This window comes from Eubalaena glacialis, chromosome 12 (genome assembly GCF_028564815.1).
Source record: "Eubalaena glacialis isolate mEubGla1 chromosome 12, mEubGla1.1.hap2.+ XY, whole genome shotgun sequence".
NCBI classification, from domain to species: Eukaryota; Metazoa; Chordata; class Mammalia; order Artiodactyla; family Balaenidae; genus Eubalaena; species Eubalaena glacialis.
In genome coordinates, this window is record NC_083727.1 from 46,859,850 (window position 1) to 46,886,903 (window position 27,054).

Below are 27,054 nucleotides of genomic sequence, written 5' to 3' on the forward strand. Positions count from 1 at the left end.
CTGGGTACTGAAACTCGGGCTTCAGCAGACAGGCCCAGGAGAGGACTGGGGTTGGCCTTGTGGAGACAGCCTGCAGGGGCTGGAGTGTGGTCTGCAATTGGTGGTGGTGGGGGGGGAGGGGGGTACACAGAACCTAGCCCAGGTCTGCCATAGGAGCCCCATTAATTGGAAGAATTTATATCGTTAAAATGGCCATACTACCCAAAGCAATCTACAGATTTAATGCAATCTCTATCAAATTACCCATGACATATTTCACAGAACTAGAACAAATAATCCTAAAATTTATATGGAATCAAAAAAACAAAAAAAAACCCCAGAATTGCCAAAGTAATCCAGAGGAAAAAGAATAAAGCTGGAGGCATAACCCTCCCAGACTTCAGACAATACTACAAATCTACAGTAATCAAAACAGCATGGTATTGGCACAAAAACAGACATATGCATCCATGGAACAGAACAGAGATCCCAGAAATAAACTCACACACCTAAAGTAGAGTAATCGTTGACAAAGGAAGCAAGAATATAAAATGGAGAAAAGACAGTCTCTTCAGTAAGTGGTGTTGGGAAAGCTCGACAGCCACATATAAATCAAGGAAGTTAGAACACTCCCTCACACCATGCACAAAAATAAACTCAAATGGCTTAAAGCCTTAAATATAAGATATGATACTATAAAACTCCTAGAAGAGAACACAGGCAAAACATTCTCTGACATAAATTGTAGCAATGTTTTCTTAGGTTAGTCTCCCAAGGCAACAGAAATAAAAGCAAAAATAAACAAATGGGATCTAATTAAACTTATATGCTTTTGCAGAGCAAAGGAAATAAACCAAACGAAAAGACAACATATGGACTGGGAGAAAATATCTGCAAACAATGCAACCAACAAGGGCTTAATTTCGAAAATATACAAACAGCTCATACAACTCAATAACAAAAAACTAAAAACTAAACAAAAATGGAACAAAAAACTAAACAACCCAGTCAGAAAATGGGCAGAAGACCTAAATAAACATTTCTCTAAAGACATACAGATGGGCAATAGGCACATGAAAAGATGCTCAACATCGTTAACTATTAGAGAAATGCAAATCAAAACTACAATGAGGCATCACCTCGCACTGGTCAGAATGGCCATTATTAAAAAGTTTTTTAAGTTTTTTGTTTTTATTACACAATGGAATATTACTCAGCCATAAGAAAGAGTGAAATAATGCTATTTGCAGCAACATGGATGGACCTAGAGATTATCGTACTAAGTGAAGTAAACCAAAAAGAGGACAAATACCATATGATATCACTTACATATGGAATCTAAAATATGATATAAATGACTTATTTACAGAACAGAAACAGATTCACAGACATAAAAAACAAACTTATGGTTGCTAAAGGGGAAAGGGGATGGGGGAGGGATAATTTAGGAGTTTGGAATTAGCAGATACAAGCTACTATATATAAAATAAACAACAAGGTCCTACTGTATAGCACAGGGAACTATATTCAATATCCTGTAATACCCATAATGGAAAAGAATATAAAAAGGTACACATATATACTTTAAAAAGTATACATATATATATAAAACTGAATCACTTTGCTGTACACCAGAAACTAACATAACATTGTAAATCAACTATATTTCAATTAAAAAACTAAAAATAGATAAATAAAATTATTAAATAATAATTAATATAACAAGTTCCTCAACCAGTCAAAATATATAAATATATGTCCGGGCTCTTTTCACATGTTCAAGGCTAGGTGCTGTGGATGCCAACGGTAATAATTATTACTAGTATTATAACAATAATCCTAATAATCCCTTATATTCACATAGTTCTTTATTGTCTAAAAACTATTCTGTATTAATTTTCTTATTTGAGGTACTCTATATTCACATGAGGAATTACTCTCCAAGTAATACTGCCCCATTTTACAGATAAGGCAATTCAGACAATCGAGTGACTTGCCCCAAATCATAGGCATACACATATACTTATGTGCAAGACAGGCACAGTCGCTCCTCTCATGACTCTCTGTTCTAATGAGAAGTTCAGAGAAGTTGTAGGCAACTGCAACATGGTGAGTGTGGAGCTAGAGGGGTACAAGTCACATCCAGGCAGTGAGGGGCCGAAAAAACAGACTCCGGGGTGGGAAAGAAGTAGTCAGGGAAGTGTTCCAGAAGTAAACAAAGTCTCACTTCAGAATCCACTATGCTGGCTCTGAGAAGAACATTAGTTTCTACTAAATTAACTTATTCTGTTCTCAGAATGTACCAAGTTGATTTTGGACTTGATAGAGTAAAACTTTTAAAGTCAATACCATGCAATTTTTACTTCTGAGTCAAAGTTTCTCACTCTGGTTCCTGTACCAACTGCATCAGTTACCTGGGGTGCTTGCTAAAAATACAGACTTGGGTAGAGGGCGATGGAGGTTACCCTGGACTTTTTCTAAATTTCTTGGGGATGAGGTCCAGGAAAATTGCTGCTTTAAGTATGAACTACTTGGGGATTTTGAAGTCAAATAGCAAAATAAAGAGGATATTTTTGGTAGTGGCTCTGAATAATTCCTGCTTCAATAAGGCCTTTTTTTTTTTTTAAATAGGGGTGAGGGAGAAGTGTGTATTTTGGGAAAACTATAAATGGCAAATGGTATAGGGGAATAAGAGTTCTATGTAGCAGACTGTCAGCCTCCGCCTCCCCCCAGTCACCTGCAAGGTGGCTGGCTTAGAGTAGGTAGGTGCTCGATGTTTGTTGACTTGTTGAACACAGGGACAAAGGTATTTATAACTTCCAAGAGTTTTGAAAGTCCTTTCTCTGAACTTCTGCACCAATCTTTCCATGCCCAGCCATCAGAAGCAGTCATAATGGAGTAGCTAGGGTGTGTGGATTTTGGAGAAAGACTGAAATCAAACTCCAGACCATCAACATTTGAGAGGATCAAGTTCCTTAATCTCCCCCCATTTATAAAGAAGGACTAGAAATAATACTTACATCCCAGCGTTGTTGGGAGTCTCAATTGAGTTAACAGGTTATCTATTACAAATAGGTATCAATGAAATACATCATAAATGCAAACACTCAGAACCCTATCCAACACATAAATGCATTCCATAAATGCCCATTCAAACCCAGGTACTCCTTAATGTCTGCAGCAGGTCCCCTTAACAGGTCAGAACCTCCGAGCAATTATCAACAGAAAATGAAAAAATAAATGAAATCCACGACGACCCAGTATAGGGGTCGTGGGCTGCAGCTCGGCGGGTTCCATGCGATCGAAGGGGTGGGACAGTGGTCTCTCCCCGCCCGGCTCAGAGCACGTGGTCCGCCCGGGCGGGAGCTTCGCCACAGTGGGGGAGGGGAGCGGCGTGGGACACCGCGGAGGGGGTCTAGGCGGCCCCGGCTACGGTTGGGGAGGCGCCGACTGCGCAGGCTCAAGATAGGCGCAACCACTGTGCGAAGATCCGAAGGGGGGGGAGCGTTCACCTGGCTCCACGCTCCCTTTACTTACGGAGCGAAAGCCTGACTCTTTTTAAAAATCGTTTTCCGACTGTATTTGTAGCCGCCCTGCGCAAGTTGTTCATTATTAGAAGGCCTCCTTCCCCAGAACTGAAGAAGCCTCTTTCTCTAGTCGTGCCCGCTCCTCCCCCGTGGAGTCACAGTGGACGCGCCCCACCTCCCCTCAGCCTCCGGAGGTGGTTTGGCTGCCCCCTCCCCCTCCCCAGTGTCGCGAGTTGGCGCCGCTGCCACCCCCCGGTCCGCGCTCTCGGCCACTCGGCCGGGCGGTACCGAGCCCTCCCGGCACTCCCCTCCTCTCTTCCCTCCGGCCCTCCGGCCTGCCTTTCCCCGCGGCACTGCCACCCCCCCACCTTCGCCCCAGCCCTCTTCTCTCCCCGCCGAGCCGCGGCGGCAGCAGCAACAGCAGGAGCCAGAGGAGGAGCCGGAGGCGGCGGTGGCCGGGGAGCCCATGGCGTACAGTCAGGGAGGCGGCAAGAAGAAAGTCTGCTACTACTACGATGGTGAGAGGCCGGCCGGCGGGTGGGTGGGTGGGCGGGAAGGGCTGCGGCGCCGGGCCCGGAGCCGCATCTGGCTCTGCGGCCGCCGTCGCGAGTGGTCGCCGGTGCTGAGGGGTCAGGAGGAGGGACCGACGTTTGGCCGCATCTTAACCCATTCGCGACCCGACGCTGTCTGGCAGCCTCCGCGGGGAGCTAAGCGGACGCCCCACTTTTCCGTCCTGCCCCTCTCCCTCCCGCAGTGCGGTCCGCCGCCGGCCTACCCTGGCTTCGTGCTGGTGCGAAGGAGACGGCCCTCCCTCGCGCCTCTCCCGTCCGCCGCTCGTGGGAGGGAGGTTTGGGGTCCCCTGCTCCGGCCGCCTGCACCCGATTTCTCCCCCCGGGTCAAAACAGCTACCCCGGCCCAGACTCCACACAAAGCCCCACTGCCGCGAGAGCTCCGCCCCTCGAGCCCCCATCCCTCCTCTCCCCTCCTCCGCTCCCCTCTGTCCCCGGCTGGCCCGAGCGTCTTCTCCTTTCTCTGCCGCCGGCCTCTCCCCCGGACCCCTCGACCCGGGTGGGTGCTGGAGAGTAGCCCCTGAAGGTGGGGGCCCACGTGCGCCTTGAGGCGCGTTCACACCCCTGTTTTGCGTGGGCTCCATCCCTCTCCTTTGTTTGCCGGGTTCTTTGAGCGCCACTTTCTCAGCATTCAAATGAAAAGGCTTCACTTCCTCAATAAAAATGAGGGTTTTCGAGTTTGAGGTAGTCAGGCTTCACGGGAAATAAGACGGTGGTAGGGCATCGTAGAGCTGTTGCTGCTTGTGTTGTCGATCAGACTCGACGGGTCCTGGCTTGCCTCTCTGAGAGGTGGTTACCACCCACTTCTTTGTTGCTTTGTTCGATCAGGAAATACCGTGCTTTGGAGGTGTGGGACAGATAACATTGGCATTTGGCTTGCGAAGGCTGTTTTCTAGGCGATGGGAGTCCTGGTGCAGGAAAACTTTGAGGAGCAGTGCAGAAAGTGCTAAATAATCAGAAAAGCTTGAGCTCATGGAACAGTAAATTATAAAAGTCAGACAGTTTCATTTTAGGGGTTCTTCTCATTTGCAATTTGAGCAGTAAGTCTTCTTGAATCCCGTTTCTTGTGCCAGTCAAAATACAATGAAAGGAGCGGTTACCTTTTTTACAGATTGCACAAAGACGTTAACTTGGTAAATAGTTCCTAGTAGGTTACTCTCCAGAGAAGAAATTCTAAAATTTAACAAAGAAACTAGGTTCAGAGACCTGAAAGTCCATCTGATTTGTGTGAAGCGATACAAATTTTGGAAGCTGTTTACTACATTCAATGTATTATAAACCGTAAAATCTTAGAGCGGTGGAAAGATCTTACAGGACTAGGTCAGAATAAATCTGACTTTAATTTTAAAATGGCCATATCATATCTCTTCAGTTAGCAAGGATGAATCATTTTAATGCCTATTTATATAAAATAACCACTTGTGTCATTTGTGGAAAAATCTAAAATCTTACAGAAGAAATCTAAATTGTTTGATATTTGGTAGCTAGTGCTAAATAGTCACAGCCATGTTTTTAAAATATTTTTTGAGAGAACTGCATGTATGTGTGATACACATTGATTTGAAATTATGCCATCATGGGGGGTGGAGATGGGAGTACATTTTAATTTTAACGTGAATTATTAACGTTTCTTAAAGTTAATTCTTTAAGAATTCACGCATATTTTGGGTCACTGGCCTGGTCTTGCATTCCATGACCAAATTGGAAAGTAAATAACCATGTATGTAAGTTAATTTTTAAAACAACATTGTTTCTCTAAGGTTTAGAGATCTGCTGTTGTCAGGGCTTTGGGTAGAGAAGAAAGGTTTTAAAAGGTTGGGGTAACTGGTGCTAAGGCTCTTCCTGGAGCTGTTAGTTGCTGTTGACAGTGATAGGCTCCGATGAAGTAAGCTGCTTGGAACTTCTTGTCACCAGGCTTGAACCGTAGAACCAGGAGGTACACTTAAGTTGCAGTTTTATAAGCTATTTGTTCCTGGGCCCGTTTATGATAAGCCTTTGTTGAGGGAATGGGAGCAAGTACTGGGATGCAGTACTTGATAGGAAGGCGGGATGCAGACTTGATAGGAAGAGTAATCTTTGATTGTGACTTAAGTACTTTATAGTGGACCATACAACTGCATTATATGATGGCCAACAGCAGGTGTATAACTGAATGTTTGGGTATCTCTGGTTAGGTTATCTGTCTTTTGTCTATGGCTCTTCCTTGACTAATTTTTAGAATGGAATTTGTAGTTGCTTATATTTGGAATATGCTTTGAGTTCTTTTCGTGGGCGTGGGGCTAATAAAATATTTTGCAGAGGTTATTAAATTGAAGGGGTATTATTATGCTATTTCTTTGTGTGTGATAGTATGTTAAGCTGTGCATAGTTAATTCCAAAGCTTACATTTTCATCACCAGAAAAACCCTATTTTGTCAGCTTATAAAGGCAGCGATAGTAGTTTTTTCTTTTTTTAATTGTGAGGAAAGAGGATGCAAGTAAAGCAGCTTGTGCACAGGGAACTGACTCTAAGATACACAACATGGATTGGATTGGGAGTGTGTGGTGTCAATAATAATAGGGCCTTAATCTATTAGACTAGAATAGCTGGTTTTAACTTGTTAGTAAAGGAAGTAGAAGGAAGAAAGATAAAGAGGAAAGGAGTGAAGTAGCAAATTCTGTAACCATAGGAATCCTACCTTTAGGCTTACTGGGACCATTAGGACTACTCTTGGTGACACAGAGAGAATGTCTAGCAAATGAAAGGGGCTTCTAAAGACATATGTTCTTTTCTCTGTACACATTACAGTCTTCAGTATCATACCCTTTAGATCACTGGAATGATGGTTTCAAGTGAGCCTTCAGGCACTGATGGATAAAGTATTCTTAAACCTTTGAGGACAAGTAAGAGGAGTTTTTACTTCTCTTATTGCAGCTATTGACTCATGACTCATTTCCAAAAACGTATATCTAAGTCTTGATCTTCTAGTATATACTGCAAGATTGTCAATAATCTGTAAACGATATAGTTATATCCCTTCTGGCTTTAAAATAATGTGACTTCCGGGAATTCCCTGGCAATGTGGTGGTTAGGGCTCTGAGCTTCCACTGCAGGGGGCATGGGTTCTATCCCCTGATCGGGGAACTGAGATCCCACACGCCACACAGAGTGGCCCAAAGAGAAAAAAATGAAAAGTAAAAAATAAAATGATGTGATTCTGTACTTAAATGTAATTAGCAAACCAAGCTTTGTTAGGCTCTGATTAAATACTCACATTATTAATACTTTATCTAGAAATGTTAAGTGTACTTTCTTTTAAATTAAGCTTGAGGCCAATTACATTTAGTGTCTTTTACTGTATATACAATATAATAGGGTTGTATATATACATAATTTATATGATTACATGCATTGCTCTGTGTTGTATTTTTCCCTTCTCTGATAAGATACATCAAACTATTTGGAGACAAGTGGTTCAGAGAAAAGCACTCAACACTGTACAAAGAGTTACCAAGATCATGTCTCCCAATATACTCCTAGTTTACTGTAGCACATTATAAGAATTCTGCTTGGCAGCCAACTATTGACAGATTTCCTTAGACGTTTACTTATAACAGTGATGCCAGAGCCTTTTGCTAGGTAGTCTTTAATGTAATTGCATGGGTTCTTAGCTATAGTATAAATCGTTATTATCCATAAAATAGGTAATCTTTTCTTTGGAGGCAAATCAGGGTGCTGAATGAATTATAGCAGCAGTTCACAAATACTAATGGTTTTAATTGCACATCATTAATTTAAACATAGTAGAACATAAGACTGAGATTTTCATATACTTGGATTCTCTTCCCCCAGATTTTTTTTTACCATTTACGTCCTTCAGATTTCACCTTTTCAGAGAAGCTTTTCCCTATTACCTTAATCTGTTACTGCTTTTCTCCCTATTAATTATACCACCTAAGTTTTGTCTCTCTTCCCACTAGAATATAAACTTCATGAGGACAGAATCTGTTTTGCTGATGTCTATACTTTCACCAGCCTAAATATAAATAAATAAACATTTTTTACATTATTGATGAATAAATGATTAATACCTTATATTTTTATAGCTGGAGCACTGTCATATAATATTCTCTCTAATTCTTACACCCACTCAAGTTACAGACAGGTAGGATGAGTGGCGTTTTATTTATTGTCCCCGTGAAAATAGATTCGTATCTCTGTTTGACTCAGTCCACCACTTAATCCTTTTCTACATTGTCTAGTTTTAATGTCCAAGGAGAGATCAACATCTGGTACCTAAAAGATTTTTCTTTTTTCATTTGGTGACCCAAGAGTGGAACTATTGCCACGGCTACAAAAAAAAAAAGGAGGTTTCTCTGCTACCAAAAAAAAAAAAAAGTATTAGTAATTATGTCTTTCCATTAACAAAAATTTTAAATGCTTGTGTTGACAAATCCTTAAAGGAAACAGTTGGAATTGGGGAGGGAGGGTAGTTATCTCTTAGGGAATAATAACAGCATTGAAACATGGATGAGATAAGATTTAAAAGTTCAAGTGTAAGGGTGAAGTCAGCTTTGGGTTCAGAAATATCAAATGGGCTTAAAGTCCCTACTGTGTGCCAGGTAGAGAAAAGATTGAAGTCCTAAGAAGAAAATATAAGACCGTATTAGAAATAAATGCTGGAAAGGGTGTGGAAAAAAGGGAACCCTCCTACACTGTTGGTGGAGATGTAAATTGGTACAGCCTCTATGGAGAACAGTGTGGAGGTTCCTTAAAAAACTGAAAATAGAGCTACCATATGATCCAGCAATCCCACTCCTGGTCATATATCTGGAGAAAACTCTAATTCAAAAAGATACATGCACCCCAGGACTTCCCTGATGGCGCAGTGGTTAAGAATCTGCCTGCCAATGCAGGGGTCACAGGTTTGAGCCCTGGTCTGGGAAGATCCCACATGCCGTGGAGCAACTAAGCCTGTGTGCCACAACTACTGAGCCTGCACTCTAGAGCCCACGGGCCACAACTACTGAAGCCCACACGCCTAGAGCCCATGCTCCGCAACAAGAGAAGCCACCTCATTGAGAAGCCCGTGCACCACAACAAAGAGGAGCTCCCGCTCACTGCAACTAGAGAAAGCCCGCACGCAGCAACAAATACCCAACGCAGCCAAAATTAAATAAATAAATTGATTTAAAAAAAAAAAGGATACATGAACCCCAATGTTCATTGCAGCACTGTTTACAATAGCCAAGACCTGGAAGCAACCTAGATTTCCAGCGACAGAGGAATGGATAATGGTGTGGTACATATATACAATGGACTATTACTCAACCATAAAAAAGAATAAAATAATGCCATTTGCAACCACATGGATAGACTTAGAGATGATCATACTAAGTAAAGTAAGTCAGACAGAGAAAGGCAAATATCATATGATATCACTTATACGTGGAACCTAAAAAAATGATGCAAATGAACTTACAAAACAGAAACAAGACTCACGGACTTAGGAAACAAATTTATGGTTATTACCAAAGGGGAAAGGTGGGAGGGAGGGATAAATTAGGAATTTGGGATTAACATATACACACTACTATATATAAAATAGGTACTCGGTATGATACTGTATAGCACAGGGAACTCTACTCAGTACTATGTAATAACCTATGTGAGAAAAGCATCTGAAAAAGAATAGATATATGTATATGTATAACTGAATCACTTTGCTGTATATGTGAAACTAACACAACGTTGTAAATCAACTATACTCCAATGTAAAATAAAAATCTAAAAAATTAAAAAAAAATGTCTTTAAGGAGAAAAAAAAATAAGACTGTTAGATAGTAAGAGAGGGGACCTTTGTAGGGTAAATCGGACAAGGGAAGCCCTGAAGGCAGAGAATGGGCCAGCCTCCTTAAAAGAGTTTTCCTACATAAGACATTGCAAACTTCAAAGGCTGGGTAGTTAGAAAGAACCTGGTGCACTTAACAGAAAGGAAGCCAAGAGGAAGACATGGGGGAACTGTAGGGTGCCAGGCCAAGTAGTAAAGGGCCAGACCACACAAGAGTTTGTGGTAAGAGATTTGGACTTGAATATTCAGGAAGCAGAAAGCCATTGAAGGTTTCTTAAGTAGAGAGAATTCTGGAAAGTAGAGAAAGAATGGTAAAGAGTAATAGAATGTGAACACTGAAAGCAAGAATTGAGTATATATTGGTCCACGTACAAGATAATGATTGCAACTGATAGACATGGACATATTTAAGAGAAGTTTTGGGAGTAAAACCTATAGAACTTGTTGATGGATTGGGAATGGAGTTGGGGCTTTGTGATGACTCAATAAAGGATGGCTCCTAAATTTCTGAATTGAGCAGTTAGGTGACTTATTCCTGAGAGGAGAGGATTTAGGGCAGCACTCTTGATTCACTGACTTACCCAAGCACCTGCCTGGCACACGGTAGGCTCTTGGTCTGTTCAGTGAATGAGTGAACTTGAGAAACCCCTGATATTTAAAGGTTGATGGAGGAGTGGCTGTGGGGTGGTAGTAAAGTCCAGGAAAGTGGTATTATGGAAGCCAAGAGTGAATGTTTAAGAAGTGGCCAGTGTGTTAAAGCCGCTAGTGGACTAACTAGTCTGTGGAAGACAAAAATAATACAGTAGCTCTCTGTTTTTTCCTGAATCATTTTTTAGTCAGCTTTTCTTCAGGGGTATATTTTATATTTCATAGTCCTGAAATCCAAAATTATCTGAAAAGTGAAAAAAAAATTTTGTAACTCATTTGGAATCAAAAGCTTAACCTGAATTAATGTTTATCATCTTTATTCCTCTTATTCTGAATATTTGTACATTTTTGCTACAGAAATATTAATGTTTGATTACAGAATGCCACCCAGTCTCCAGGTTATCACATAATATCTGGCAGATGTATCATTTTACATTTATAAAATCTGAAAAAGTCTGAAATATATCTAGTCTCAAGGACTTTAGACGACTTTAGATAAAAGAGATTGTAGACCTTAGTAGCCACTTCTCTTCTGATAGCTTCTTGAAGAGTGAGCAGTTTTGAAAATTTTGCAGATAACTAAATCTTTTTGGTAATTACTTCACATTGACAAAGTTTGTTGTATTCAAGGAACCACTTTGAGCTAATTTTCCTGGATACTTATTTCATTGGTAAAGCATTTTTAAGTATTTTGATGAAAATCAGGGTAACATTTTAAGTGCCCAAATTACATTACTGACCATTTAAATCAGATGAATGAAATCCATAGGTTTTTAAAACTAATAAAAGCCATTTTATCTTTATGAAAAAGTGGATGGCTGCGAAGCACCCATGTAGAGAATTTTGTGATAGGGGATTAAGCAGGAAAAAAGTTGGAGATGGTTCTTTTAGACCCCCCTTACATTTTGGAAGAATTCTTCATAAGCCAAATAGCAGTTATCTGTAGCTTGGCTGCCCTTGTGGACATGTATCATTTAAGTAGTGTGCATATTCTTTTTTTTAAAAAAAAATAATTAATTTTTGTCTGCATTGGGTCTTTGTTGCTGCGCGCGGGCTTTCTCTAGTTGCAGAGATGGGGTCTACTCTTCCTTGCAGTATGCACGCAGGCTTCTCATTGCGGTGGCTTCTCTTGTTAAAGAGCATAGGCTCTAGGGGCACGGGCTTCAGTACTTGTGGCACGCAGGCTTGGTAGTTGGGGCACGCAGGCTTAGTAGTTGTGGCGCATGGGCTTGGTTGTTCCGCGGCATGTGGGATCTTACCAGACCAGGGATCGAACCCGTGTGCCTGTATTATGTCCTTTTCTTGTCAGGCTTCCCCCTACCATTTCTTTCTAGGTTCTATAAGTGCCGTTACTTTCCCAGTAGCTACTACTTAAGAAGATTGGCAGAGTTGCCTTGCCTGAGTTTGAATCTAGCTCCTCTATTGCTAGCTATGTGACTTTGACAGTATCACCTGACTTGTCTGCATCTCATCCATCTTCACTATTATAAAATAGGAAAGTAGTAATAATACCTACATCATAGGGTTGTTGAGAAGATTAACAGATAATACACATGAAGTGCTTAGAATAGTGCCTTCTAGTAAGCTCTCAATAAATGTTAATTATTGCTAACATCTTTTTTTATCAAGCACTCTTGCTGAGAAATTGCAACTGTACTTTCCCTTATATAGATTATTGTGGTCTTTCCCATTATTAGATTAGTGATTACTTTTCACTGGATTCTCAGTATGTACATAACTAGAGTATTTGATCTTAAGATACGATAGATATTAGAGACATTTCATCTTGATAATTCTTACACAGGGGCAGATGGAAGTTATGTGAAGACTAGTTTCTTTATTCTTACTCTCGTTATCTCCTTTGGTAGTGATGATAACTTAGAAATACCTTCCTTGCGTTAACCTTAGGTCAATGATGCTTTGTATCTCTAGTGGGCTTTCTACATCTCAGAATTCATTGAGACCAGGCTGCTTTCAAGGAACTTTATGTGTACTACCATGATGTAGAGCAGAGCTTTATAGCTTGGGAGGTAGTTTCCTGCATTCATAGCCTCTGAATTGTGATAAATGCAGAGGAGTGTCCCCATAGCTCTGCTTTGCTACTTGTCTGTATCGTCTTAGCTTTACTGTTGGTACAGATTAAGAAAGGTTACTTTCCTTTTAAATGACCGTGTGTATATATGAATTGTTTTCAGAAGAGAGCTTGTGTTGAAAATGAAGAGTTAAGTAAATTAGAGGTGCGGTACCAACAAAATCAATTAGTAGTAGTATTAGAAATGGGTATGTTATAAAAGTGAATGTTCATCCTGGACTGTTGTCAAAAATATGGAAGAGAGAAGCAAAAGTTTTTGAATTCCTAGTTTACATTAAACAAACAAAAAAAGGTGTGTATTTAGGCAGGATTTTGAAAGATTTTTTTGATCTAGAAGGGGAGTAAATGGCATTCTTTATCCCTAGTTTTTATTATATGAACCCATGTTTAAATGATTAACTTCAAACCATTAAAATCAGCTTGGCTATCCTAACGAAATTTTAGAATTGATTATTTAAAAACTAGAATTAGTACTGAAGGTAATTTCTAATAAAGGCTGTTGTAAAAATTATCCATTACATTACAAAAATGGTATATATTTAAGTGGCATCCTTAACACTTTTTATTATAGAAACACTGGATCTTTACCTAAAAGTATTAATTTTGTTGAAATTTGGTAGACAAAAATCTGGGATTTTGGTGTTATTTTATTTAAAGTAAATCTTACGTGTCAGTTTTAAGACCTTGGGATGTAATATATCATAAAAAGATAGGTTAGGAATTATAACTTTTTAATCGTGAAGAATGAGAAAAAATATCCTTATTAAAATGTAATAAGTATGTCATCATAGCAAAACTTTATTTAGGATCCAAATTTCAGTTACCAAAATTTCCCTTATTGACGGTGATATGGATATATAAAACATTGTAGCCACGATAATACCAACTATAACGGATTTTTGGCATGCCAGTGAATCATCCAAGAAGCAATATTTGCTATAAAATTTTTAAGTCATACTGGTGAAACTCAGAGAATGTACCTTAAGCATCTAAATTTGCCAGTAAATACTAAAAGCAGGTATCACTCTAAGGAACAAAAACTCCTTTTGTAAGTGAGTAAAGAGTATTTTATTTGGGGTAATCCTAAATAAGAAAGTTCAGTAAACTAAAAATCAGAAAAGCTTGCTTGCCTTAATCTTTGAACAAACATAATGTATTGATGGAGTCATCAGTATGTAAAAGTGTGCATAGGATCTTGGTTTTCTAATACAGTTTGAAAGTTGCAAAATCTAAAATTATTATTTAAGATTTCAAATAAAGCTTATTTAGGTGATAAATGTCTAATGGTGGACACATAAATTTAAATAGTTCATGAAGATTCTCTTGTCTGTATTGTTCATTTTGTCTCTTTCCTCTTTTAGGTGATATTGGAAATTATTATTATGGACAGGGTCATCCCATGAAACCTCATAGGATCCGCATGACCCATAACTTGCTGCTAAATTATGGCTTGTATAGAAAAATGGAAATATATGTGAGTATACCTTTCGGTAAATATTCACTGTTTGTTTGTTAGTTTGTTTAAACCACTACTTTGAAACTTTGTTTTCAAAGTTGGAGGGCATTTAGCAGGTGAAAAGGTGTGGAAGAAAACAGAAACTCCTCTTTTTGTTTTATTCTTCAGAGAAAACTTGAAAGTGTGGGAGCTGTGGCCTCTTTTTTTTCCCCTATTCCTTCAACCATTTTAAAAAACAGTTTCCCTTCCCCAGGTTTTCACATAACTGGAGACCAACTCAATTTAGCATACTAAATATTTTTGTTATGATAATTATTGACCTGTCTGCTGCTGAAGAGTTGACCTGGGACTGTTAAAAAAGAAATCCTACCAACATTTGTCAGCATATAGGAACACTGTATTAGTGAGCAAGCAAAGTGTCTGTTTTGTAGAAGACGTGGGAGTATAGATAAACAGATATAAGATGCAACAATTCTTATTCACTTGGGGAGAAAAGAAAGACTTGAAGCAGTTAACAATGTTGGGTAATATATGTGAGCTTCTTTGTTTCAGATTATAGACATTTAGAGAAGAGGAGTTGGATAAGACTTTCAGTTAGGAAGCCTTGTGGCAGAAGTGTGTCATAAATGAAAAGATCCTAGGAACAAGGATGATTTGGATAGTCAAAGGAAAAGGAAGAGAGATCATGAACTAATAGAGAATGAATCTCATTCTACCTGAATGAGTCTCACTCAGCCTTCCTGAAGCTTTTTGGTCATTGATGAAATTACTGGAAATAGAGCAGGAGGTTTGTGATAGAAAATAAGAGAAAGTAGAGTTTATGAACGTGGATTAGTCTTTAGAAGGGTTGACGTATTTCCACTAAAATAAAAGGAGTGATTAATTCATAGTTGGTGTTAGGCCTGCCTAATCCTTTTTAAAGGAATATGAATTATCTTTGGATTTGGTTTCTAGTTTCTAAAACACACATGTATAAATTTGGATTTGCTTTGGAATTTATCTGTTTTGTTCTGGCAGACCTAGTTTTTTTGAGAGTATTGTTAGGGGAAATTGTATACTTTGTGTTTGGTAACCCTGATGTAACCAGTTGTAATTCCACAATTCTGACATTTATTTTTCTTCACAGAGGCCCCATAAAGCCACTGCTGAAGAAATGACAAAATACCACAGCGATGAGTACATCAAATTTCTACGTTCAATAAGACCAGATAACATGTCCGAGTATAGTAAGCAGATGCAGAGATGTACGTTTCTATGTTAAAAGTATATATTAGTAGTGATAAATATAAATGAGTACTTTTAGAAGCTTGTAATTAGTTATCCAAATCTAGGTATTTTCCTGATCTAAAATATTGTTTTAATTATTTACTGATTTAAAAAGTCCGTGTAACAATACTAAAGCTACTTAAAAAAAAAAGAAAAAAAAAAACCTACTTGAAGCTTATTGGTCTGCCAAACTGCCAAAGGGCTATTTGGATCTTCTTTGCGTTCTGTTTTGGTTCCTTGTTAACTTCGGGATAATGGATATTGGTGGGGAGACCTCACTCCCCTGCTTTTAAAAAAAAAATGATTGTACTTTGGCCTTAGCTTGGTGTGTATACCTCTTGTCTTCTGTTTAGGTGCTTTAGTTAATCTGGACTATTCCAGAAAGTTCCAAAAAACAAAACTGAATTTGCCTCCTGTAGGCAACTGTTTACATTGAATTTACAACCACATGCTTACATTGTATTAGGTATTGTAAGTAATCTAGAGGTGATTTAAATACATGGGAGGATGTTCCATGGGTTGCATGCAAATAGTATATAAGGGATTTGAGCATCCCCAGATTTTGGTATCTTCAGGGTCTTGGAACCACTCCCTTGTGGATACCAAGGGACAATTGTACATATAATTTGTACTTCCCTTTGTTGTATTAGTGAAGCTTTTGGTTGTCTTCTACATAGTGTTCTCTTTTGTAGATAAAAGGTATTTTATTATTAGAGATTGGTTGACTTGAAGATGGAATGCAAAATGTCATTCTAAAATGACTGGAACAGTGTCTTTTAAAGCTTGATACTGGAATTCATTCTCATCGATGTTTTTATTGATGGACTTCAGTAATGATTTTTTTTAAAAAAACAATTTCAATAATACTAAATTAAGTGTAGTTGCTAGACATCTCATAAATTCATAGAACTTCATGTACATTTCTACCATAGATTATCTCATTTGATTCAATAAAATGCTATAATATAAATAGATATTATTTGTCCCTGTTTTTTCAGTGGGGATTCAGGCTTAGATTAAGTCATGGGTAGCCCTAAGGTAAATGAATTAACAGGATTGGTTTAAAATTTACATAATACTGAATTGTATTAAGATTGTGATCATATCTGAATAGCAGGAAGCTAAAATTTATTCATTATAGTGTCAATAAATTAAGGATGTACAAAGCTATATAAAATAATAACCCTTTTTTTGAAGAGGATATAAATTAAGGGATGAGGAGAAACTGAGAATGGGTTATATGCATCACGACATATTTAGTTCCTCTTTCATTCAATACTAAGGAACTAAATATGTCGTGATGTGTGGTATATCTGCATGTGTTGTCTCCTTGTGCCTTAAATATTTCTTCTGTATCTTGGCTGTCATGAGCTTAGTTAATTCTTACCATCTTTCAAGATCAATGCTAACCATGGACGTAGGGAACCAACTCTTACATCTTTTTGGTAATCACTAAAATACATTTCAAAGTTTTGGATGTTCTGTGTACTTAAGGAGTTTTAAAGAATGTAAATCATAAAGCAACTGAAGTCACTTGTTTAAAGTTTTTAGAATTTTGATTAATTTACTGTCGTATATTTAAGGAGAAATGCCTGGAAAATTTAAGCCCATGTTTTAATTAAATAACACCAAATACCTTTTATATTTTGATAGCTATTGATTTCTTGTTAGTAAAGCAGACATATTCCACAAATAATCATGTTAAGAATTGGTGGTGGTATTTCACATATAGCACTTTAACTGCCTTGGATAAAATTGCAAACTTTAGATTACTGCTGTGCTGTGTATGTTTTATGATTGCATCAAACATACATTATTTGTAGGAAATAGTTTTTGTAAGAAAAGGCTTTCATTAATTCACAGAATGAATTGAAATTAATGAAATCCATCTTCCACAGTTAATGTTGGAGAGGATTGTCCAGTGTTTGATGGACTCTTTGAGTTTTGTCAGCTTTCAACTGGTGGTTCGGTTGGTAAGTGTCCTGATTTGGTCAAATTTGAAAGTTGATTTAAACTTGGTATGTATCTTTTGGGTTATTTGCTTAGAACAAGTTTTAATAGTGGCGGATTTTAGTAACAAAAAGTGTGTTTATAGCAGAGTACAGTTGTCTTTAACTGGGCCCCCCTCCATGTTTTGGGATCATAATGTCTCAAACTTTTTTTTTTAATTTTCAGTTTTTTACTTCAGTTGCATTTTCACTTAGAGACTTCTTCTAGCTACCATTGTCACTACTCCTTTCCATCTATGTGCTCTTATTTAATCAGATCACAGCTATAGGAAAATAGTTATCTAAGGAGAAACTGTTAGTGCCCTTGATAATGATCCTTTTATGGTTTTATACTTTTCTGCTTATTTGCTTATGCATGGCATACTCTTTCCACTAGGGCTTTTGTCTAGTTATACTAATTTTTTATCTTAAACATTTAAAAGTCTCCTCTGTCTTGTTTGTTAGCTGGGGCTGTGAAGTTAAACCGACAACAAACTGATATGGCTGTTAACTGGGCTGGAGGATTACATCATGCTAAGAAATCAGAAGCATCAGGATTCTGTTATGTTAATGATATTGTGCTTGCCATCCTTGAATTACTAAAGTAAGTTAATTTGTGTTGATGTTTTTCCTATGAAAAAGTGTTTTATTTAAAACAATAAAAATCTATGGCTTAAAAAAAAAAAGTGAACAGTGGGTTGAAAATAGTTAATGGTGAATCATCATCTGTGGATTCATTCCAAACCATTGTAAAAATACAGGAAATTTGCCCAGTCCTTGGATTATTAAGAATGAGAAGTACATATCAATGTTTGAGGCTCCATTAAGTACCTTTCTAAAAAATATTAGGAGTAGTTTGACAATTTAGATTGGAGGTATAGTTTTAATTAATGAAAAATGACATGATCCTAGAAGTTTATGTTCTAACATTTTGTAAGTTTTAACTTTTGAAGGCAAAAATTTGAAGCCTATGTTAAAGGAAATTTGTTTACCTATTGAATGAGACCAGCTAACTGCCTAGCTTCCACATAGAATGGGGTTTTGTGCTAATGGATATAATTATCTAAGTTACTAAAGGAGTTAAAGTTATTCTTGACTGCAGTTTGAGAGCAATATCTATAGCGGTATTTGTGATTTTGGAGATTACAAAGTTAGATTTTTTACCCTCATTAGTTAAAACACATCTTAGCAGATTCTACTTCAGATTGTAACAAATTGGTGTTTTCTTAACTTTGAAAATGTTCTTGCCTGAAGTTATTCCATGCATACTATTTATAAAGGCTAATTTTTCAGTTACTTAAAAATTAGGTATTGACTCCTTCAATAAACAACTGATCTGTATCAATTGACTAATTGAGAGCCAAGCAAAACCCCTTGAAATCATTTGCCTTGTTTTTTAATTCACTGTTGATGTTGGTTGCTGTGTCTTCATCTCTGAGTAGCAGTTCTTGCCTGCATGCTAACAGTCTTAACAGGTTTAATGTAGTTTCTCTGGACACACTTCTTCAACTAGTGCAAACTTGATTTAATTAATTGACTATTGGAAACAGCTTATGAGCAACTCAGACACTTAACTTTGTTCACACTTTTTTTTTTCTTTTTTTAAGAAAGTCTATGATGAGACATTCTGGTTTTTATTTTCCAAGTTTCTGAATGTTGCTTTCCTGCGAGTTGAGGATATTCTTGTGAGTGCTTAGTCGGTAATGTCAGCAGCCTGCATTGTATTCTTTTAACATGGCTGTGGTATTATTGTAAAATAAACACAGTGCTCTGCCATCTAATTCCATAATAATCCTCACTTCATTGTGCCTTGAAAGGATGATATATGAAATTCACTTTCCTTTTTTCTTGTTTTGACATGGGTATGCACTGGTTATAAGATGTCCAGTATGGTGATACATGTGGCTCTTAAAATGCATTCGAATGTTACTGCGATTTGTAGTTCTCCAAGCAGCACTGTGATGTGATGAGAATACCACTTGTGGTTTCTGTCACAAGCATTCAGTTGAAATAAAAAAGAAGCCATAGACAATACGTGAACAAACGAGCATGGCCATGTTTCAGTAACACTTTACTTATGGACATTGAAATTTGAATTTCATTTAATTGTCACATATCACGAAATTATTGTTTTGATTGTATTTTTCAGCCATTTAAAAATGTTAAAAACTATTCTTATCTCAAAGGCTATACAAAAAGAGGCCATTGTCCAAATTTGGACTATGGACCATAGATTGCCAAATCCTATTTTATAATACTAAAGATATGCTAGAGAGATGTTTTAAAGTAACAATCTTAAGTAAGGTATAATCTTCAGTTATTAATGTACAGAAACATATACTATGTTTTTAAAGCAGAATAGGGCAGATTTCACAGAGTAAATACATTTTCTCACCTAGATTGGGTTTAAAGGGAAGATTTAAAGGTCTGAGGCTCAAACTGTAACTTCAGGATGGTCTCTTTGAATGGTGTCTTAGGCTGGAAGTAAAGAAAAGAAAGGGGATTAAACATTCTGGAATGCAGGAGCTCAAAAATAGGTTTCCTGAATCCATGGTGGTTTTTCCCATCTCAAAACCTTTTTGAAAACTTACTTAAGGTTTTGTTTTCAGGTATCATCAGAGAGTCTTATATATTGATATTGATATCCATCATGGTGATGGTGTTGAAGAAGCTTTTTATACAACAGATCGTGTAATGACTGTATCATTCCATAAATATGGGGAATACTTTCCTGGAACGGGAGACTTGAGGGTAAGACTGAATTCTGTCTGAATAAATATTATGAGATGAACCTAGGAGGTTAGTAATCTTACACCTGAACTAATGTTTTTCTGAGTCATTAATTTGAAGCTTGTATGAAGGATTAGTCATTTTATATGCTATAACATTTGTTGGAATTCACTTTTGCTGACTACAAGCAAACATTCAACGAGAACTTAAAGGGCTTTCTTTTGCTGAACTTTTTGCTTTGGTTGAATAAATATTTTTGAACATCCACAAAGCATGAAGCAGTTTTCTTGATGTTCAGTTTGAATCTTCAAAACCTACTTGATGGTAGCCTGTATTGCTGTTGAATATAAAGATTGGTGGAATAAAATAATTGAGTCTTTTTAAGGTTCTTGTACTGCCCTCCTTTTATGATTGGTCTTTATTTAATTGGTCTAATTTTAATCCCTTTTTTTCTTTAGGCTTCTGAAATTTGTAATGTATGTATATTCTCTCTCTCTCCTGCCCCTCCTCCCCCCGCCTTGGGGAGAGAAAGAATATCATAGCTTATCCCGCCTGCCTATTACATTAAGTGCATTTATTTCTGTATTTCTGTTATCTTCTTTCATTTGGTGCTCTTGAAGTTGTTTTTTTTTTTTTTTTGTTTTTGTTTTTTGCTCCACTAGAGGTTTGGTTTTTTGAACCAACTACAAACATGTTAAAGTTTATTCCGAAATTTAAACCACTGTTTTTGGTTTAGCTGTATTATATGGGAGATTTCTTTTGGCATGGCATTCAATATTAGTTCTAAGCTGTTTTGTTAAGGTTGTTTTTCAGATCTGTGATATGTCTTTATAGTTTAACAACCAAAAGTTTAGAGCGACCTTAAAGTAGTCTTCAAATATATGACTTAATTATTTGATCACAAGGTTGTGCTCTTTCAGTAAGAATTCAGATGGTGAAACCTTTCTTTATCTATAAGTGGGTAAGAGGTCATTTGTTTCATTTATTTCAGTTTAAATTATGTGGCTTTTAAAATAATTTATATTTTCAGTTCTTTCTTGCCGTGTTAGCTCATTCAGTAACTTTCCCCACTTGGTCTTGTCTTACAGACCAGTGGTTCCCAAAGATTGATCCTTAAACTAGCAGAATCACTATCACCTGAGAACTTAGAAGCACATATTCTCAGACTTTAGGAACTCTGGATGATTCTTTTCTGCACACTAAAGTTTGAGAACCACTGTTCTAAACCAGTAGAATTTGTTTGTGTATAACCATTGCACTCTGGTAGAAATTAAGCAAAAGCTTTCCAGCTTTAAGCTTAAAGAAAGATAGTGTCTTTGCAATACAATTCTGATAATCTCAGAAATAGCAAATGGAAGCCTCTGTTTTAATTTCTGACAGTGTACTTGAAGTTGTTAGAAAATATTGGAGAATATGTGTTTTAAAAAGATTGAGAATGACTTTCAATATCTCTTTTCTTAGGATTTTATACTCCCTGTATAAAATGTCAAAATTTTTTCCTTTTGCATATTATAAAGGTGTCCCCCGAATTTAGGAAACTAAAATCAACTGCTTCATTATATGTGCAGTTGTATTTGGACTTTCGTGAAACTCGAGTATAACCTAATAAACATTACCTTTTCTACCTGACAATTCATTCTAAATCAGAAAAGAAGGCTACTCTAAGCTTAGATTGTTGTTAGAACTATGCTTGCATTTATTAGATCAGTAGTCTAGGTGAAAGAAAAAAACCGAAGGTGTGATAAAGTAGTAGTTGTGGAATAAGAAATGGAAGGTATAAAACTTGGTCCAGCAAAGGCCACAGTTCTGAGTTACCAGCCTTTAGCTAGAGTGAGAAGTGCTGACCAACTTTCTGTATTGTGAAATCTTAGTGTCAGCATGTATTCCAACTGTGTTTTTAGTGCAGAAGTCTAGGGATTTACAGTTCTTTAAGTTTGTCCACATGTGTATAGTTTGTATTTAGTTATATAAAAATTTAGATTCTTTAAGAAAAATTGTAGGAGTGAGTGTGTAATTTCATGCTTTTTCATTGAAAGTTGGGTCATAATAACTCTAATATTGAAGAGTAAGCTATGCTTTTTAAAAAAATGGATTCAAGCTGAGACCGTTCCATGAGAGATAAGGGAAGAACATGTATTTGTATTAGTAATTCTAAAGATTCATATATATTGAGACATTATACAGTTGACCCTTGAAGAATGAGGGGGTCGGGGCACTGACTCCTGTGAAGTTGAAAATCTGCATATGACTCTGACTCCCCAAAAGCATAAATACTTAATAGCCTTTGTGATAATATAAAGTCAATTAACATATTCTGTATATGTATATCTACATGTATTTTATGCATTCATAACATACCTAACTTTTTCTTAATTTTTAAAAATATTTCTAGACCGCAGTCACGTGCAAGTTTTTTCAGGTTGTTGCAAATTTCCCGAAAAATTTTCCAATACATTTATTGAAAAAAATCTGCATGTTAAGTGGACCCACAATTCAAACCCTGTTGTTTAAGGGTCAACTGTAACTTAAAACATGTAAGAATCAGTTACCCCCAATCCTTTGATGTTGTAGTTAAAGCACTGTTTTGTAGAAATGTCTCTACCGTATCTTCTAAGAATATACAGTTGACCCTTGAACAACACAGGTTTGAACTTCTATGTAGATTGTTTTCAATAAATAATTACTACAGTGCTACACAACTCACAGTTGGTTGATCCGCAGATGCAGAATCATGGAGATAGAGGACAGACTGTAAAGTTAAATTCAGGTTTTCAACTATATGGGGGTCTGTACCCCTAACCCTGGTGTTGTTCAAAGGTCAACTGTTTATGTGTGTATATATCTGTATGAACATATACATAGATATACACATGCATAACATATACAAATAAATAAGTATATATAATACATGTATGTATGTTTTAAGTAAGTGTGTGTGTGTGTGTGTGTGTGTGTGTGTGTGTGTGTGTAGCTGGAACCCAGCTCTCAATTTCTCTCCTTTGCTTCTTTTGGGAGGTATTAATGCCTAGAGTGGTACTTATTCAACAAGTAGAAACAAAATTTATTTCAAACCCAATTAAAGATCAGATTTCAATGCTTTAGTCTGCAACTGTTAAAACTTCAAGAAAGTCTTATAAGTAAACTCATACCAGATTGTGAGCCACAAGAAGGATTCTACTTTAGAGACAATTGTCCTGCAGGGTTCTTTGGCTCAGAGTTTATATTTCCTACAGTTTTACCTATAAAGTTGTCTTGTGTATTTTGTTTATGACAAATTTCTTGGGTAATATTTAACTTCAAATTGCCTTTAACTGTGTTAAATTTCTTTTCTCCCCAAAATAATCATTACAGATTAAGTGGACTTGGTTCTTTTCAGCTTTAAAAGCCACCCATAAATGTTGTAATATGCACTTTTTCTGTATTATTTCCTTTCTCAGCCTACTAGATGAATTAAGAATTGGGTTTTGTTACCTAGTCTTTTAATCTTTTAAAAATATTTTAATAATTAAATATTTCAAACTTTTTATTATGATATATTCTCAGATCTATTTAACTATGTATTTTAGGATATTGGTGCAGGAAAAGGCAAATACTATGCTGTCAATTTTCCAATGAGAGATGGTATAGATGATGAATCATATGGGCAGATATTTAAGCCTGTAAGTATTATTATTTTCAAAAATGAAAAGGAATTCTAAAATGTTTTTTAGAGACATTAACATTTGTTACCTTGTACATAGATTATCTCAAAAGTGATGGAGATGTATCAACCTAGTGCTGTGGTGCTACAGTGTGGTGCAGACTCACTATCCGGTGATAGACTTGGTTGCTTCAATTTGACAGTCAAAGGTAAGCAATTTGAAGGGTGATATTCCAGGAAAAAAAATTTTTTTCTTCCTAAGAACTTCCCATAAAAGTTGTCATTTCATTTTTACCTGCTATTTTAACAGGGAACCATGTGTTTTGTGTTTTTTATGGGTTTTTGTCATATGCATGTATCTTTTATTTTGTCAAATTTATGTATATATTCATACATGAGTAGTTTTGTAAGGCTTGTTGCAATACCAACCAAGGCAGTGATTTTCTTCTTTTTTAAAAACTTTTATTTATTTGTTTATTTATTTATTCCAGTTTTATTGAGATGTTGTTGGCATACAGCACCATGTGAGCGTAAGATGTACAACATAATGATTTGACTTGAACATCATGATTTCAGCATCATGAAATGATTAACACAGTAGGTTTAGTGAGCACTCGTCTCCTATAGGTACAACATTAAAGAAATACATTAAAAACATGTATATTTTTCTTTGTGATGCAAACTCTTAGGATTTACTCTCTTTAACAGCTTTCATTTATAACATACAGCAGTGTTGATTATCTTTATCGTGTTGTACATTTCACCCCTAATACTTACTTATCTTTTAACTGGAAGTTTGTACCTTCTGACTGTCTTCATCTAATCTCCCCTCCCCCCACTCCTTGCCTCTGGTAATCACAAATCTGATCTCTTTTTCTATGAGTTTGTTTGTTGTTTGTTTCGAAATATAACTGACCTACAACACTATGTTAGTTCCTGGTCCACAGCATTGTGGTTTGATATTTCTATACATTTCAAAATGATCGCCATGCTAAGTCTAGTTGTCATCTGTCATCATACAAAAATATTATATTACTATTGACTATATTCCCCACTCTGTACATTTCATACCTGTGACTCATTTATTTTCTAATTCAGTGTTTGTACCTCTTAATCTCCCTCGTATATTTCTCTCCTCCCCTCTGGCAACCATCTGTTTGTTCTCTATATCTATGACTGTTTCTGTTTAGTAATGTTTGTTCATTTGTTTTTTTGATTCCACATATTACACTTAGCATAATTTTCAACAATTTTTGTTGATTATTTTGGTGCTTACCTTTCTTTAAATAACATGCAAGCTTTTGTTTCTTTTTTTTTTTTTTTTTGACCACACCATACCGCATGTGGGATCTTAGTTCCCTGACCAGGGATTGAACCCAGGTCCTTGGCAGTGCGAGTGTAGAGTCCTAACGACTGGACCACAAGGGAATTCCCCAAGCTTTATTATTTTTAACTTTTAATTTTAACCTTGTATATTCACTTTACATTGTGAAAGAAGAGGGAGTCACCACTTTGTCCCAAACACATGCATACACCCTTCCAATATTTCCATTTTTATAATTTAAATCTGGTATTTAGACCAGAATTTTGGTCATGGTATTCAGTGTTAATGGCATCACCAGCAACATTAAAGCATGTTTCAACTTATTCAATTTCCCTTTTGCATAACTTGTTTTTCCCCCTACAATTTTGTCATTTCCTTAGTTTTCTCCTTACTCATGAATAAATTGCCGGTATTTATAAATAGTACATTATATTCAGATGGATCAAGTGTTCTATCAGTTTTACCTCCATGAAGAACAGCCTTCTGACTTGTTCCTGTTTGGGTGAATTTCCTCTGTAGATCTGGTAGAACATCGAGCTGTTCTTTGCTTATAAGTGTTGAAATCAACGTATGATAGCGGTCCAGACCAAAGTAAAGATCACCATTATGGAATGAACTGCTAGGGTATAAGAATAAATCTGAAATTTTATTTAATAAGTTCTTAAAATTTATTATGTGTGGATTAGTTGTGATTTATCACAGATATTGTACATGATTTTAGAGTTGTTTTCCTTGTGAACTTTTAGGTAACAAGTTCATGTTCTGCTTTGAATTCTCTCATAAAATGTGAAGAATTCTCAAGTGGAACTTTTTCCAGAACAACTCTAGGCCTAAATGGAATTGTAATAACTAAATACAGATATTAAAGGCTATTTTATTTGATGTTACAATAGCTCCTATGCCAGCCAGCATTAGAATTATGACGTAATCAATCTATTCTGCTTATATTAGGTTGAACAATTTGAAATTAATTGCCCCTTTTCTTGCTAGGTCAAAAGTGGCCAAAAAGCAGCAGTTTTGTATTGTTGAAAATAATGTGCAGATAACCATCTGTTTCCTCAAAATGGATACAATCTTCTTAAAATCTACTTAATGTACTCTTAAGATGTGTATTAACTTGTCAGTTTTCTTAACTTTTTGAAAGTTATTAATGCTTGTACTTAAAAGCAATAGCTTAAAAGCAATAGCTTTCATAATCACAAACTACAGCATTTTATTTTACTTACTATAAATCTATATTCTATTTCAACTGACTGATAGAATGTCCGTTGTATAAAGCATGTAAAGGTATTTGCAATCCCAAATGTCAAACTTGATTCCAAGCTTTCTCCACTGCCAGCTTCAATTCAAACTGCTAAAGTCAGTTTACCTCTTGTCTGTCTCCTTTCTATCTTATTTTATATTGATACTGTTGTATGCTCTCCCATTCTTCATTTTTATAAATTTTAGCCTTTAAAAAATTCCTTTATAACCATTTTAATCAGGTTTTGAGATGAAAGAAAAGTAAATGTCTTTGTTTAGCCAGCTATCTTTACTGTTATCTTTAAGTTAACTGTTTGTTTGTTTCATCTTTAAAAAATACCCAAATGGTTTTCCTCAATTATAAGAAGCCTGAATTTTCATAATTGCAGTAATAACAGTTGGGTTATGAATCATATAATGTAACTGTTTTATATATATATATATGTTTTTATATATGTTATATGTTTAGGTATTTACACTTTTTATGTCCTTATACATAATTTCACGTATTTATACGTATTTTTATACCCTTTTTTTTTTAACATCTTTATTGGAGTATAATTGCTTTACAGTGGTGTGTCAGTTTCTGCTTTATAACAAAGTGAATCAGTTATACATATGTCCCCATATCTCTTCCCTCTTGCATCTCCCTCCCTCCCACCCTCCCTATCTCACCCCTCTAGGTGGTCACAAAGCATATAATGTAACTATTGAGTACTTAATGAAAATGCTCACAGTATAGTTACATGAAGAAAACATACC

General features: G+C 36.5%; 1 protein-coding gene across 1 annotated transcript in view; it reads left to right on the plus strand.

The window, feature by feature from the left end:
* The first annotated feature begins 3,725 nt into the window (after positions 1 to 3,725).
* HDAC2 (histone deacetylase 2) overlaps positions 3,726 to 27,054 on the plus strand; it is a 30,850-nt gene continuing 7,521 nt past the window's right edge. Inside the window, exons 1-8 of the mRNA XM_061207693.1 lie at positions 3,726 to 4,024; positions 14,008 to 14,120; positions 15,229 to 15,346; positions 17,267 to 17,341; positions 17,822 to 17,960; positions 19,966 to 20,107; positions 23,653 to 23,745; positions 23,827 to 23,935. Of these exons, the coding sequence (XP_061063676.1) occupies positions 3,973 to 4,024; positions 14,008 to 14,120; positions 15,229 to 15,346; positions 17,267 to 17,341; positions 17,822 to 17,960; positions 19,966 to 20,107; positions 23,653 to 23,745; positions 23,827 to 23,935 (841 nt within the window). The 5' untranslated portion in view covers positions 3,726 to 3,972. The remainder of the gene's footprint in view (positions 4,025 to 14,007; positions 14,121 to 15,228; positions 15,347 to 17,266; positions 17,342 to 17,821; positions 17,961 to 19,965; positions 20,108 to 23,652; positions 23,746 to 23,826; positions 23,936 to 27,054) is intronic.